At 33.7% G+C, this 15,691-nt stretch overlaps 3 protein-coding genes across 3 annotated transcripts; all 3 read right to left on the bottom strand.

The window, feature by feature from the left end:
• Positions 1 to 481: 481 nt before the first annotated feature.
• Positions 482 to 2,517, bottom strand: LOC129789203 (probable cytochrome P450 6g2; the record flags this gene model as incomplete). Its single annotated transcript, XM_055825852.1, has 3 exons — positions 482 to 1,163; positions 1,236 to 1,996; positions 2,213 to 2,517. Coding segments are annotated over 3 exons (1,509 nt in total), but the record flags the coding sequence as incomplete, so codon positions are not given.
• LOC129789204 (uncharacterized) lies at positions 2,415 to 8,234 on the bottom strand. Its single transcript, XM_055825853.1, has 7 exons — positions 7,906 to 8,234; positions 6,813 to 7,573; positions 6,307 to 6,747; positions 5,042 to 5,345; positions 4,069 to 4,829; positions 3,571 to 4,003; positions 2,415 to 2,585 (listed from the first exon to the last, which is right to left on the bottom strand). The coding sequence occupies exons 1-7, from the start codon at positions 8,223 to 8,225 to the stop codon at positions 2,555 to 2,557; spliced, it is 3,051 nt and encodes a 1,016-aa protein (XP_055681828.1). The 5' UTR covers positions 8,226 to 8,234; the 3' UTR covers positions 2,415 to 2,554.
• A 159-nt stretch (positions 8,235 to 8,393) lies between these two features.
• LOC129790697 (cytochrome P450 6g1-like) lies at positions 8,394 to 11,071 on the bottom strand. Its single transcript, XM_055828364.1, has 3 exons — positions 10,548 to 11,071; positions 9,446 to 10,206; positions 8,394 to 9,389 (listed from the first exon to the last, which is right to left on the bottom strand). Exons 1-3 carry the CDS (start codon positions 10,865 to 10,867, stop codon positions 8,956 to 8,958), a joined length of 1,515 nt encoding a protein of 504 aa, XP_055684339.1. The 5' UTR covers positions 10,868 to 11,071; the 3' UTR covers positions 8,394 to 8,955.
• Positions 11,072 to 15,691: the final 4,620 nt, after the last annotated feature.

Raw genomic sequence — 15,691 nt, forward strand, 5'->3', positions numbered from 1 at the left:
CATTTTATATTGCAGAGTTTTCGAAATTTATATTCCACGTCAATTAAAAACTTGTCAGAAAAATCATGTAGATGTTCAAAAAATATACATATATGTATGTATGTAAATAGTGTTCAAAAATATTAAAATTATTTCACTGTTAACCTTAAAGGCTACAACAGATAGACGAGAAATTTCTCATCCATCTCTTGTAGCCTTTAATCTCCTCAATTATGATTCCTAATAAACCAAATAGAGCTTTAAAATTTCTTTCCCTGGGGGTTGTCAAGTATGAAAAAATAAATAAAAGGGTATTTTGAAGACAAACTCATGAGATTTACTAAGAGCCCGAGTACCAGGAAATTGCAAGGCTCCAATACTACACTTTCGATTTAGTAAAAAGTTTAAAAATGTCATCCATACTTACAATGCCTATTAATGAATATTAATCTCCAATTAATTGAAAAGAACTTCTGTACAACATTAATAGAGATAATAAAGTTCTTAAAAAAATTTTATTGAAAAAAAAAGTTTTAAAATTAAAATCATATTTTGTGAATAATAAAAACACCAAAAATGTTGATCATAATGAGCCCATGACCTCCTGTTTTATACTAATAATTAATTCCCTCTGCCTTTATTTCCTTTATTTATTATACATCCGTCTCTTTCTCACCCATCACCTATATCCCCACAATATAGTTTTCCTTAGGAATTTACTCCAAAAGAAAGACTTAATAATTAATCCTGACTTAACCTGGTTAGGTTCATAAAAAGTGGCTCCTTAGAGTGCACAACGAGAGCTTTCTTATCAAATTCAATTGTTTTGGGGGTCCTCTCTGTAGCTTCAACTCTGTAGTTATTAAGAATCGTGATGAGAGCCAGTTTCGCCTGCAAATACCCAAATCTCAATCCGATACAATTCCGTGGTCCTAGCCCAAAAGCCAGGAAGGTATACTGATTGATGGAGTCTCGATTCTCTGGGCTAAATCTTTCAGGAATAAATTCTTCTGGGTTCGGGAAGAACTTTTCGTCTCTTTGTATGGCAATGTGGGGAATATAGATGGGCATTCCTTTTGGAATTGCAAAGCTATGATAGGGCTCCAGAGAATAATACTCTCCTCCATCCGGTGGGGAACAAACACGATCCAAAAATGGCAGGGGTGGGTACATGCGAAGAGCTTCTGCAAATTAAATATCAAGGTAAATTCTAATTCAAAACTTCAAATTTTGTTGACTTTTATCAAAAAACTAACCTTGAACGACGCATTGCAAGTAATTCATTTCATGGATAGTTTCATATTGAACAGACCCGTATTTCTTCATGTATTCCTTAATTTCCTTCCTGAGTTTTTCTTGAACTTCTGGATGTCGAGCTAATGCGTATAAAGCAAAGCACGTAGCAGATGAGGATGTTTCATAGCCGGCAAGAAGAAAAACAGCAGCTTGTGCCACAAGAGTGTCTCCTTTGAAGAGCTCAGAATCTTCCTCCCTCATAGCAATGAGAGCATCAATGAGATCATTACGCTTCTTCCCACTCTTCATACGCTCTTCCATTACAAAATTAATCGAAGATCTCAAGAATTCATTAGTTTCCTTCGAGAAGAATGCAAAACGAAACAATGTAGCAAGTTCTGGGAGGAAAAAGCACGAAGCAAACTGAAAAGCTCTCTTCCAATTAAAATCGAATGTTCTTTTAACATTAATGTGAAATTCAGCTCTGGGATTCAGGAGACTATTTGCCTGTACTCCAAAGGCATACAAGGCGATTGTATCTGTTGTGAAGAATGATACAAATTCCTTCATTTCGTATTCTTTTGATTCATCTCCAATTTCTTTTTGGAGCTTTTGTTCCAAGATTTTTGTAATATCCACCAAAAGGAGGAAGAAATTCTTCAGCTTTCCAGCTGTAAATACCGGTGAAACTTTAGCTCGAATGGTTTTCCAACGGAGACCCTTAACCGCAAATAAATTATCTGTACCAATTATATCTTCGTGTGGATCAGAATTCGCAGGCCTAAAAGAAAATTTCTTTAGTTTTATGATCTTTGAACTTTACGAAGGTAATTTAATTATAGAAAATCAGGGATTGATTTTTTTTCTAGTTAGTAATCAGTCATTAACTAATTCAATAAAACTCGGCAAACCGCTATTCCATCGTCTAATTAAATTATGTAAAATATGTAAAATTAACTTAATTACATAAACTGCTAAGAAAAATATAATACCATACCTGTCAACGAAATTAGCGAAATCCTTCACAAGGATATTTTTGATCAACTCAGGATGACGAACAACCAAGCATGGTTTGTGGAAGAAATAAACTCCAGTCACAGAATCGTCTTTAAACTTTTCATGATTATAGATATCCAATAAAGCTCTCCAAAGCTCTTCCTGAACGTTAAGCAATCTTTCAGGGCACCAATGAAGGGAGGTCCTGGAATGTAGGACACTCCATTCTTCTCCCAGTAGAGTCTTGCTGATCTCTGCCACCACCAGATCAAGGCGCCAATGCACAGAATTAATCCCGAAATAACTTCAAGCACGACCATCTTAACGCGGAAAGGAATGATATTCAACTGCAAGATACGTACAGCTGTATTGGCCTGTAAGAATCCTGAAGTTATCTTATTTTTCTTTTAATTAATTTTTAAAAAATTTTAATTCAAAACAATTTTTTATATGTTTATGAGGTTTAGTTGTATAGTTTAACATTAAGTTGTAACAAGCACACACCTGGGTATTTCCGAGAAAAAAAAAATAAAAAGATTAAAAAAATTCTTCCTCATAAAAATATTTATTATAGCAAAAAATAATTAAAAAATTGTTTTTTTTTTCAAAAAAGTGTTCATTATATAAGATAATTCCTATTAAAAGCTAAAGATAAAAAATGGAAATCCACGCAGTTTAATTTACATCTACAAAATATGTATTAGAGGGCGTAAGATAATCACTTAAATATTGATTATCTCACGTGGGAAATTGACATTAAAACTGACTTACAATAATTCTTCAATTTATCTCCATCAATCTTCGTTTTCAAAAAATAAAAAAATAGAAAACAATGTTTCGCTTAAAAGCCAGAGAAAATTTATACACCAAAGGGATATTGCATCTGGCCTTCTTGACGGTTGTTAATGAAAAGAGTGAGAGAAATTACCAATTTTCTCACTGACTACACAAAATTTCAAAACTTTCGTGGCAACCGCACAGGGTGCCACAAAGATGACTCTACTAACTAGACGTCAAATTATTTTGTTGAATACATTTAGTCTTGTGTTTATTTTTCATGAGCGAGACTGTAGATAATCGAGCTAAGAGTCAACGCTCTTGAAATGGGAAATTTTAACGAACTTTTATTTTTTATGTATAAAAAAATCAAAAACATAATTCCACCAAGTAGTTTTTATTTATAAGGTAAAAAATATTATAACATCTAACCATAATACTTTAAAAAAAGCCCTGAAAAATATATTTTGTAAATATTTGGTACATAATATGCAAGTTAATTAATTCAACAAAAATCTATAATAAAGTTCACTTTAAGATCCCAATTAAAATTGATTTTTTTATTATAAAAAAAAACTTTACCTTAATTTTGTTAGATTCATGTAAAGTGGATCTTCTGAAATAAGAGCGAGAGCTTTCTTTTGAAATTTAATAATCTTTGGGGTTCTGTCGGTAACTTCTATCCTGTAGTTGCGAAGAATCGTAATGAGGGCTAATTTCACCGTAAAGTACCCAAATCTTAATCCGAGACAATTCCGTGGTCCTAGCCCAAAAGCCAGGAAGGTATACTGATCGATGGAGTCTCGATTCTCTGGGCTAAATCTTTCAGGAATAAATTCTTCTGGATTCGGGAAGTACTTTTCGTCTCTTTGTATGGCAATGAGGGGAATGTAGACGGGCATTCCCTTTGGAATTGCAAAGGTATGATAGGGCTCCAGGGAGTAATTCTCTTTACCATCTGGTGGTGAGCAAACTCGATCTAAGAATGGGAGAGGTGGATACAAACGGAGAATTTCTGGAAAAAAAAATGTTAAGATAAATTCTACTTGAGCTTTCAACAAACTTTCAACACCAGTTAACCTTGAACAATGCAATGCAAATAATCCATTTCATGTATAGTTTCATATTGGACAGATCCGTATTTCTCCATGTATTCCTTAATTTCCTTCCTGACCTTCTCTTGAATTTCTGGATGTCGAGCTAATTCGAACAATGCATAAGATATTGCAGAAGACGATGTTTCATATCCGGCAACTAGAAAAATAGCAGCTTGAGCTACAAGAGTGTCGCCTTTGAACAGCTCTGAATCTTCCTCTCTCATTGCAATGAGGACATCGATCAAATCATTACGCTTCTTCCCACTCTTCATACGCTCATCCATCACGTAATTAATTGAGGATCTCAAGAATTCATTAGTTTCCTTCGAAAGAAATTGAAAACGGAAAAACTTAGCAATTTCTTGGAGGAAAAAGCACGAAGTAAATTGAAAAACTCTCTTCAATGCGAAATCGAATGCATTCTTAACATTCTTATGAAAATCGGCCTTAGGATTGAGGAGACTGTTTGCCTGTACTCCAAAGGCACACAGAGCAATTGTGTCCGTTGTGAAGAATGATGCAAATTCCTTCATTTCGTATTCTTTTGATTCATCTCCAATTTCTGTTTGGAGCTTTTGTTCCAAGATTTTCGTTACATCCACCATGAGAAGGAAGAGATTCTTTAAGTTTCCAGTTGTAAAGATGGGTGAAATTTTATTCCGAATGATTTTCCAACGTAAACCTTTCACCGCAAACAAATTATCCGTACCAATTCTATCAACGAGTGGATCCGAGCTCATAGTTCTGTAAGAATTTTATATATAAATAATGAATACATCAAGAATTAAGAAGGGCTAAATATGGATAGCTTAAAAAATTGCACGGTCTTTTTGGTTCATGGTATATCTAAGAAAACCCTCATTATTTTTTAACACCGTATCCAAAATAATAGAGATTTAAAATAGCGATCGTATCATGTTAACACTTAAACTGCTAAGAAAAACATAAAAGCATACCTGTCAACGAAATTAGCGAAATCCTTCACGAGGATATTTTTGATCAATTCAGGATGACGAATAACCAAGCATGGTTTGTGGAAGAAATAAACTCCAGTCACAGGATCGTCTTTAAACTTTTCATGATTATAGATATTCATTAAAAGCTCTCCAAAGCTCTTCCTGAACGTTAAGCAATCTTTCAGGGCACCAATGAAGGGAGGTCCTGGAATGTAGGACACTCCATTCTTCTCCCAGTAGAGTCTTGCTGATCTCTGCCACCACCAGATCAAGGCTCCGAAGCTCAAAATTAATCCCAAAATCACTTGAAGAGTAAACATCTTATCTCGCAGAAGAATAATCTTGAACTGTAAGGTTCGTGAAATTCTTTGTGCTCATCTCGTTGACCAATAGTTAGCAGCTTTATTTTATTTGCTAATTTATTTAAAACAATTTGAATTCAGAACGACTTTTATATGGTTATGTGCTTTAATTAAAAGTAAGCATTATACACGTTATTAAATTTTTGCTGAATCTACGTCAGATTTTTTTTGCAAAACGACTTTGTAGACTACTAATTATGAGTCCTTTAATTTTTTACAGAGGAATACTTAACAAGGGAACTACGTAAATTTGGGAGCTTGTGAGCGTATATATGACACAGTTTTGATCTTAAAAAATAAATTGAAATTACATAATTTCAGTATTAACCTCACCTTCCAATTGTAACCATTCATAAATAAAAGCTTTAATTTTTTTTCGTTTTAGTAAAAGTTTTAAGAATACCATCCATATACTAATCTTTTTGTTAATGTGTAAGGGAAATATTCTCAGAAGTGCTTTGGGCTGGAGTCAGTTCCCGCTTTCCGGTCATCTAGTGGTGGAAACGCCCCTGAGTCGACGAGCATTTCACAAACGCGTGTTCACCCTTCCACGTCCTACAAAGAACTGACTCTAATCACTTAGCGACCCGCTATGTATTCCACCACTAGAGGGCCCGGCCCTAGAGAGGAGACCCACATAGAGTGTATTCTGTCTCGGAAAATAGGGGAATGCCGGCAATATGGGGTTATGCCATTGGCGGGTACAAACTTTGATCCTACAAATCAGTATTTATTTTCAACTTATAGAATTTCTGTACAACATTAATACAGAATAATATAGAATTCCTCCAAAAAAATTATAAAAAAAGGTTTAAAGAAAACATATTTTGTGAATAAAAATATATCATATGTTAAGGATATGATTTCCTTCGGGATTAACTTCAAATGAAAGACTTGATATTTAAGCCTGACTTAATCTGGTTAAGTTCATATAAAGTGGTTCCTGAGAATGCACAACGAGAGCTTTCTTATCAAATTCAATTGTTTTGGGGGTCCTCTCTGTAGCTTCAACTCTGTAGTTATTAAGAATAGTGATGAGAGCCAGTTTCACCTGCAAATACCCAAATCTCGATCCGATACAATTCCGTGGTCCAATACCAAACGATAAGTAGCTGTATTGGTTGATGGAGTCTCGATTTTCTGGGCTAAATCTCTCAGGAATAAATTCTTCTGGATTCAGAAAGTACTTTTCGTCTCTTTGAATGGCAATGAGGGGAATGTAGACGGGCATTCCCTTTGGAATTGCAAAGGTATGATAGGGCTCCAGAGAGTAATTCTCTTCATCATCGGGTGGTGAGCAAACTCGATCCAAAAATGGCAGAGATGGGTACAAGCGAAGAGTTTCTGCAAATTAAATATCAAGGTAAACTCTAACATAACTTTTTGTTAATTTTTTATCATAATCTAACCTTGGACCACGCAATGCAAATATTCCATTTCATGTATAGTTTCATATTGGACAGATCCGTATTTCTCCATGTATTCCTTAATTTCCTTCCTGACCTTCTCTTGAATTTCTGGATGCCGTGCCAATTCGTACAAAGCAAAAGACGTAGCAGATGAGGCAGTTTCGTAGCCAGCAACCAGGAAAATAGCAGCTTGAGCCACGAGAGTGTCTCCTTTGAAGAGCTCAGAATCTTCCTCTTTCATGGAAATAAGAGCATCAATGAGATCATTGCGCTTTGTTCCACTCTTAATACGCTCTTCCATAACATAGTTAATTGAAGATCTTATAAATTCATTAGTTTCTTTCGAGAAGAATGCAAAACGAAACAATGTAGCAAGTTCTGGGAGGAAAAAGCATGAAGCAAACTGAAAACCTCTCTTCCAATTAAAGTCAAATGTTCTTTTAACGTTAATGTGGAAATCGGCTTTGGGATTCAAGAGACTGTTTGCCTGTACCCCAAAGGCACACAAGGCAATTGTATCTGTCGTAAAGAATGATGCAAATTCCTTCATTTCGTATTCTTTTGGTTCATCTCCAATTTCTGTTTGAAGCTTTTGCTCCAATATTTTCGTAACATCCACCAAGAGAAGGAAAAGGTTCTTGAGCTTTCCAGTTGTGAAGACGGGTGAAACTTTAGCTCGAATGGTTTTCCAACGAAGACCTTTTACCGAAAATAAATTATCCCTGCCAATTCCATCGTCATAAGGATCAGAATTCACGGGCCTAAAAGAAAATTTCTCTAGTTAGATGATCTTTGAACTTTACGAAGGTAATTATAGAAAATCAGGAACTGATTTTTTTCTAGTTAGTATTCAGCCATAAAATAATTCATTAAAATTCAGCAAACCGCTATTTTATAACATGTATTTAAATTATGTAAAATGTATGTAAATAAAACAAAACAACACACAGTCATCGACTTTATAAACACGAGCACTGATATACATATGTTCATCAATTATGTTGTACAAAATTATTCGCATTCAAGGTTACGACTTTTCACAAATGTTATCAATTAATTACATAAACTACAAAAAAAAAACATTAAAACATACCTATCGACAAAATTTGAAAAGTCCTTCACAAGGATATTTTTGATCAATTCAGGATGACGAATAACCAAGCTTGGTTTATGGAAAAAGTAGACTCCAGTCACAGGATCGTCTTTAAACTTTTCATGATTATAGATCTCCAAGAAAAGCTCCCCAAAGCTTTTTCTGAACGTCATGGAATCCTTCAACGCGCCAATAAAGGGAGGTCCTTCGATATAGGACACTCCATTCTTCTCCCAGTAGAGCCTTGCTGATCTCTGCCACCACCAGATCAAGGCACTAATGCACAGAATTAATCCCGAAATCACTTCAAGCACAGCCATCTTAACGCGAGTAAGATTTATTTGCGACTGAAAGTCTTTGCAAAATTTTTGAGAGACTACACCGAATGTTGAATTAATGATCATTTGACCTTCACACTAAAACACACAAAAAGCTCTGAATATACATAATGTTTATTTTTTCTATCAAAATTATGTACATACATAGTAAGAAAAGATTGTTCTGCTTATATATTTTTGCACTGATATCTTTTCGTTTTTTTATAAGTTGTGCTTATCTGGATTTTTATGCTGTATTTATATTCTAAAATTGACCAATGACTATACAGCTTTTGCACATTGTTCAATGAAGCTTTTTTTAAAATTTTGTTGAAGTAACATAAGAAAATGAAAAACACCACCTTTCAAGGAAATTAACCTTAAAAAGAATTTTAAAAACATTTTGTTCTCTCTATTCAATCTTCTAAAGCAAAAGTAAATTATGTAATCAAAGTAATGTATTTTTTTGTGTAATATAAGAATTGCTAAAACTAATATATGATCTTATGATAAGAAAATTAAAATAATGAAATACAAATAGAAGATTTCCTTATGTGAATATTTTATTTTTATTTCCATTTGTTGTGTTTATTAAAATCAAACAAACCTAAAACCAGTTAAATAATTATGTGCTATCACACTACATTTTGAGAGACATTTATGAGAGATTAAAGGTCTTTAAATGCGATAAGTCCACAACAATGTAAATTCACCAGGAAGCTGGAAAAATATTTTAAATTCTTGTTAAATTCATATAGAGTGGCTCCTTTGAGTGAACAAATAGAGATTTCTTGGCAAATTCAATTGATTTGGGGGTCCTTTCGGTAGCTTCCACTCTATAGTAACGTAGAATCGTGATGAGAGCTAACTTCACTTGTAAATAACCGAATCTCGATCCGATACAGTTCCGTGGTCCAATTCCAAATGAAAGAAAGGCGTACTGATTGATTGAATCGCGATTTTCTGAACTAAATCTTTCAGGAATGAACTGTAGAGGATTTGGGTAGAATTTGGGGTCTCTCTGGATGGAAACATGCGGGATGTAGACTGGCATTCCTCTTGGAATTGAAAAGCTGTGATAGGGTTCCAAGGAGTAGGAGTCTGATCCATCGGCTGGGGCGCAAATTCTATCCAAAAATGGTAAACTAGGGTACAATCGTAGGGTTTCTGTAAAAAAAATTTTTTTTTAATTTCCAATCAAATCTTTAAAGATGAGAACCAACCTTGAACTACACTGTTAAGATAATCCATTTCATTGATAGTTTCATATTGAATAGAACCATACTTCTTGATATAATCCTCAATCTCCTTCCTAACCTTCTCTTGAACTTCTGGATGTCGTGCCAATTCATATAGAGCAAATGCCGTAGCTGATGAAGACGTCTCATGTCCAGCAAGGAGAAAGACAGCAGCTTGAGCTACAAGGGTGTCTCCTTTGAATAACTCAGAATCTTCTTCTTTCATCGCAATGAGGACATCGATCAAATCATTGCGCTTCTCCCCACTCTTCACACGCTCATCCATCACGTAATTAATCGAAGATCTCAAGAATTCATTAGTCTCACGTGAGAAGAAGGCAAAGCGCAAAAACATTGCCAACTCCGGGAAGAAAAAACACGTACAAAATTGAAAAGCTCGTTTCAGCTTAAAGTCAAATGCTATCTTAGCATTCTTATGAAATTCAGCATTTGGATTAAGAAGACTATTAGCTTGAACGCCAAAGGCACAAATTGATATTGTGTCTGTTGAGAAATATGAAGCGAATTCCTTCATTTCATATTCTTTTGGTATATCCCCAATTTCAGTTTGAAGTTTTCGTTCTAAGGTTTTGCTTACATCCATCATCAGAAGGAAGAGATTCTTAAGTTTTCCGGTTGTAAAGACAGGTGATAATTTAGTTCGAATAGTTTTCCATCGTTGACCTTTCACTGAAAATAGATTATCTCTGCCAATACCATCATCGTGTGGGTCAGAGTTCACGCCTCTGTAAAAAATATAATAAATAACGTCGCTACAAAAACACTATCACTGTAGATTAATAAAATAAGATAAGCAAATCTTAAGGGGAATTCTACGTGAATTAATGGCTATTTAATTACATTAAGGTGGACTTGTTTTAAGTCTTTATTTCAAGTGATTATGATTAAGTCCTTCTTCTGTGACTGAAGGATTCAAAAAGAGAAGAATAATTTACACAATTCACTGAACTTTTAATTAATTTTAAGGATTTTTCTCAGATTTTAATAAATTTCACTCAATAGTAAGACATTCAGAATAAGAGATACAAGCAAATTAATCATTGAGCAAAAAGAACAAAAACAATACCTATCTATAAAATTTGGAAAATCCTTCACAAGGATATTTTTGATCAATTCAGGATGACGAATAACCAAGCTTGGTTTGTGGAAGAAATAAACTCCCGTCACAGGATCGTCTTTAAACTTCTCGTGATTGTAAATATCCAAGAAAAGCTCTCCAAAGCTCTTCTTGAACATCATGGAATCCTTCAAAGCACCAATGAAGGGAGGTCCATCGATATAGGACACTCCATTCTTCTCCCAGTAGAGCCTTGCTGATCTTTGCCACCACCACAGCAAAGCTCCAATACACAAAATTAATCCTAAAATCACTTCCAGTACAAACATCTTATCTCGCGGAATAATGATTTGTTACTGAAATCACCGCATAAAAAGCTAAACTATTTAAGACGAAATGCTAAACTCTATCTTATATAGCCATCTGTTTTTTTTATGCTCATCGGGCGGTTATAACTGGAAACTTCATACTAAACACGCTTATTTTTTGTCATGATCAATTAAAATAAGTTGATAGTTTTTGAAAAATGTCCACATAAAAAGCACGATCTTCACAGAACATTGTAAGCATAAAATGTCTTTGGCAAAATTCCCAAAACTGGAAATGTAAAGTAAAGACAGTCAATATCACATATGGCAGAAAGACTTGATGAAAATGATACTATTTGTAGTTCAAGAAGTAGATTAAACTATATTTCACTATGTCTGTTTTATTCTTTTCTTTTACAAGTCTCGGTAATTTATCAAAAAAAATCCGCCAAAAAGAACAAGAAATGTTGATTTTTGGATAGAATTACCAAAGCAGTTCGCCTTGAAAGGTATTATTCGCTTTAAGATATTAAGAAAGTTCTAATTTCTATGAAAAAAAGTCCTATTTCTTCTTACCTTATCCAATAAGGAAATTCTATAATTCATTTCTTTTTTTCCTTCCTTTCACTTCAAGGCTAATTAAAAAAATTAACTGATATTTTTTAAAAATTATTTTAAGTGCGCCTGAATGTATGTGAATCTAAATAGTATAGGGAACTCACAAGCGAGTGTAAGAAAAACATATAAACCAGAAGAGAAGAGATTTAATTGAAAAGATCGTATCATTCAGATTTTGAACTCATAATAATCCTCCTATAATAACGGATTTTATTCGCCATGAAAATTGATTGAATCAAAGACAAAATTGATCATTTTTGACGAATTTTCCTGGTTAAGATTTTTACTTCATTCTGTATAATTAATTTTTCGACACATTGTAAAACATTTCCTTTTTTTATTTTATTTCTTGGTCTATTCTTAATTATTTAATTACCTACATTTTATTTTTTTGATTATTACGAAGTCATTCCCACAAAAAGAGTGCTAGACCTTGCTAATCCAATTAAAAAAAGTGTTGGGGAAAATCTAAAACCTAATCTAAATTATAAAACCATATTGAACCGAGATGAGGATCCTTATATCTACAGAACTTATAGAGGTAGGCACCTGATACTTTGCAAAAAAAACTCTATCTATGCATCTATGCTAAGACTTCAAATCTGATAAAAAAGATCATAATACGATTTTGACAAAAAATTGTACCACAATTTGAAAGTCCTTTTAAAGGATTTCAATCTGTAATAAGATCTCATTCAATCTAAGTTTGAGGGTTTTTTTTTCAGGACTTTATGCAAAAAAGATCAAGAATTAATCAGAAAAACGAATTTGACAAAGTATTGAAATCTTCAAGACACGTCTTTGTCATATCTGGAACACTTTGTTAAAAAAAAAGAATTTTCTCAAAAATTCAAAAAAAAAAAACATTTTTCAAATTATGTTCAATATTTTTTTCAATAAATCGATTAGGAATAAAATAACTGTGAGAAAATAATCGTCAAGGAATTCGGGGTCAAATGTCTTCTTGGGATCTCCTGAAGGTCCCAAAAGTCCCTATGAGTGAATAAGTTCCCTTCCCATTAATAAAGGGAGATCGTGTGGTTTTTGTGAGTCTTCAGGTAGGTTATAGCTGTGCATGAATGACACCTCCATCTGCCCTACAGGCAATAGGTAGTATTGGAAAATAAAATGTGTGATTTGCAACACTCTCAATTCTTTTGTATGGGACATCATCTCCAGGACAATGGGGTATGCACTTGCAACCAACATATTTACATGTGCATCTCAATGAATTATGCACGCCGTAGGTTGGAAAGGGAGCGTCATCGTCGTCGAGTATATTTCTAAGGGTGTGTGTGTCCTTTTTGAGGGCACCACGAAGGGATGCAAAATACACCATCATCTCCTTGGTTATTGAACTTTCATCGATTGGCATCAAAAGGGCATTAAACGTAATCCTCACTGCTTGGACTTCTCTCTGGTATGAGCTTGCATGCAATTTTTGAGCCATTTAAAAATGCAATTTTGTGAGGCATTTAAAAAAGGACGAGAGACAGCTGGAAAAAAGGGACAAAAAAAAGGGGATAAAGGGTGAATTCTGTTGGATTTTAATCGTGAAAGGGCAATTTTGGCTAAATTGTCGTCTCAAAATACTCAAGTATCAAAAATTTTCGCGTAACGAACATTTTTTCCGTGAGAAAGAGGGACTTTTAAAAATCATCCCTTTAAAAGATGGATGAAATTCCAAAATGATGAAAAGAAGTTCACAACCCCTTTGCTCCGGGGTCTTTCATTAGGTCGCAAATTTCGCTTTTTTTTTTCTTCATTTTGCCCCATAGCTTCTCACCCCGAAGGAAAGGAATTGTGAAAAAAAATTGTAGAGAAATTTTGGTAATATACAGTTGAACTCTTAAGTAACATTTAACATTGTGTCGACTCATCTCAATTTCCCCGGGTTGTGTGTGATTCTTTTTGAACCCTTCAGCCCTAAAGAGACGATCCCTTGAACTTTTTAGTCATCATCATCGTCACAGAAAATAAAATGGTATGAAAGACGAGGAAAAAAAGAAGGGCAAAAAATGAGCGTATTTTATTGATTTTTGCTTTTTTTTTCAACTACATACCAAAAACTTTGGGTTTGGGGTGCAGCCAAAATAGGTTGGGTTCGCCTTTTTTTCCACGCGGGGTTCTCTATTTTACATTTTTCATCATCATCCCTCCCTTGCCGCCTGCATTTTACCCTCTCGCTCTCACACTCACACATCCATCATTTTTTTTCACCCAACATTGTGTGGGAGATTTCACCCTTCGGAGTTCAAAGGGAAGGAAATAAAAAAAAAAACTCCGAAGCAGAGGGGAAGATTTTTGGGTGGTTTTATATACCTACCAAACAAGATATGAGGAAAAATTTGATCGTCAAAGTGAGATAGAAGATAATTTTATTTTTTAGTGTTTTTTTTTTAAAGCATTTCAATCCCTTTTTTTACAATTTCATTCTTTCCTCCCAGACGAAGGCTTCTTCTTGTGGCACATTACAGGGTTGAAGAAAAGGGATTTCTCCCTCTGGGAATATTAACCCTTTTTGAAGGAAGTAGAAAAGATTTTTTGTGTGTTTTCAAAAAAAAAATCCAAAAGGTTCAAAAGATATTATTTTTTTTTGAGAAAGAGCCAATGCAGGCAAAAAACGCGCAACCCTTCGTATTTACAAAAAGGGTTTAAGGGGCAACCCAAAGGAGACCTTCCGTGGCTTTTAGCTGTAATATTTTTTCTCTAAAAGATCACGGAGGTTTTTTTTTTTATTTTAAAAATTTTGCTAAAATGGAAGCTGATGTCATTTGATCGGAACTTAACCTTTGGGGTGCGTAATTTGACGCCTCATTTTATTTATTTCAAAATTAATCCAATTTATTTTGCAATGCTATTATTTAGAAAAGTTTTCCTTAATAATTTACTACACGTAATCTATTAAGAAATTCTATTTTATTTTTAAGAAAAAGGTAGTAATATAATCGAATGGTAATACCTAAGGCTTCTATTCTACGATGTGATTGGTTACTATAAAATTCTTGATCTATTCTCGTGTTAGACACGTCTCAGTTGCTATAAAATTGTTATGCAGAGCCTCGTCTCACAAAAACAATAAATGATTTTTTAATGGAATATTTTATAGCATTTGCCATAAATAAAAAACGATCAAACTTTTAAATTACAATGACAGAAGCAAATCAATTTCTTAACTTTTTTTAACACGGAATAGGTTAGCGTCCATAGGACGGAAGATACTACGCTAAATCCTATGAAGAAAGAATAAAGTGTGACTTCAGCGTATCCTCCTGGACATCCTATTAAAAAAAAACTCTCAAATCTATATCGATTTGCATCAACAATACATTTATTACACCGTAAAGTTTACATGTAATTAACTTATTTTCTATGAAAATTGAATGAAAAAATTAATTAATTTGTTAATAAATTTATTTTAGTACTTTGTGACTACAAACAGCATATCGAGCTTAATTGTGTGAAATGATGAAATCCAAGAATTGATAAGAAAAAAAAACTAATACTGACCTTTGTAATAAATTACTAAGCATCTGTCTGAGCCTTTTTCTACGCCATCCCTCCAAGCAGCGTGTAGCAAGGGGTGTTTATCTGCCGAATATTTTGATTTAATTCAGCGAATCATCCGAAGATTGGTAAATCCTAATATTTCCTTCATCTAAAAAACCCTTTCAACTTCTGAAAAAAATTAGTACTATATCTTAGGTCTTAATTTATTATTTTCTTGGATTGAATTTAGTACTTTTCAGGGTTGAATTTAGTACTGCTTGGGCTTCGATGCAGATGTTTTTAAAGATTTTTGTCCTAAAATCTGAACCTTTTTAGTACTAGAACCAGTATGAAATTTTCAGCTTGAATTTAGTACTTTTCAATCTTGAATTAAGAAAACTTCTTCAAAGCTCTTTTTATTTAATCTGAACCTCTTTAGGACTGAAAAACTTTTTCGGTTTAATTTCATTGCTTTCTAGACTTAAATTAAGAACCTTTCAAAAACCTTTTCTCCTAAATTTCTGCTTCTTTAGGACTAAATTTTGAATAATTTTTTTCGGCTTTAATTCAGTATTTTTTTAAGCTTGAATTCAGTTTACTTTGAAAGCTTTTGCTCCTTAATCTGCCGATTATTTTGATTCCTTTTTGCGAATCATTTGAATATTTCCGAAGATCCGAATATTTTCTCTCAGATAAACACCCCTTGGCGTGTAGACATAAAATATTATACCTTCTTCA

This window comes from Lutzomyia longipalpis, chromosome 2 (genome assembly GCF_024334085.1).
Source record: "Lutzomyia longipalpis isolate SR_M1_2022 chromosome 2, ASM2433408v1".
Lineage (NCBI taxonomy): Eukaryota > Metazoa > Arthropoda > Insecta > Diptera > Psychodidae > Lutzomyia > Lutzomyia longipalpis.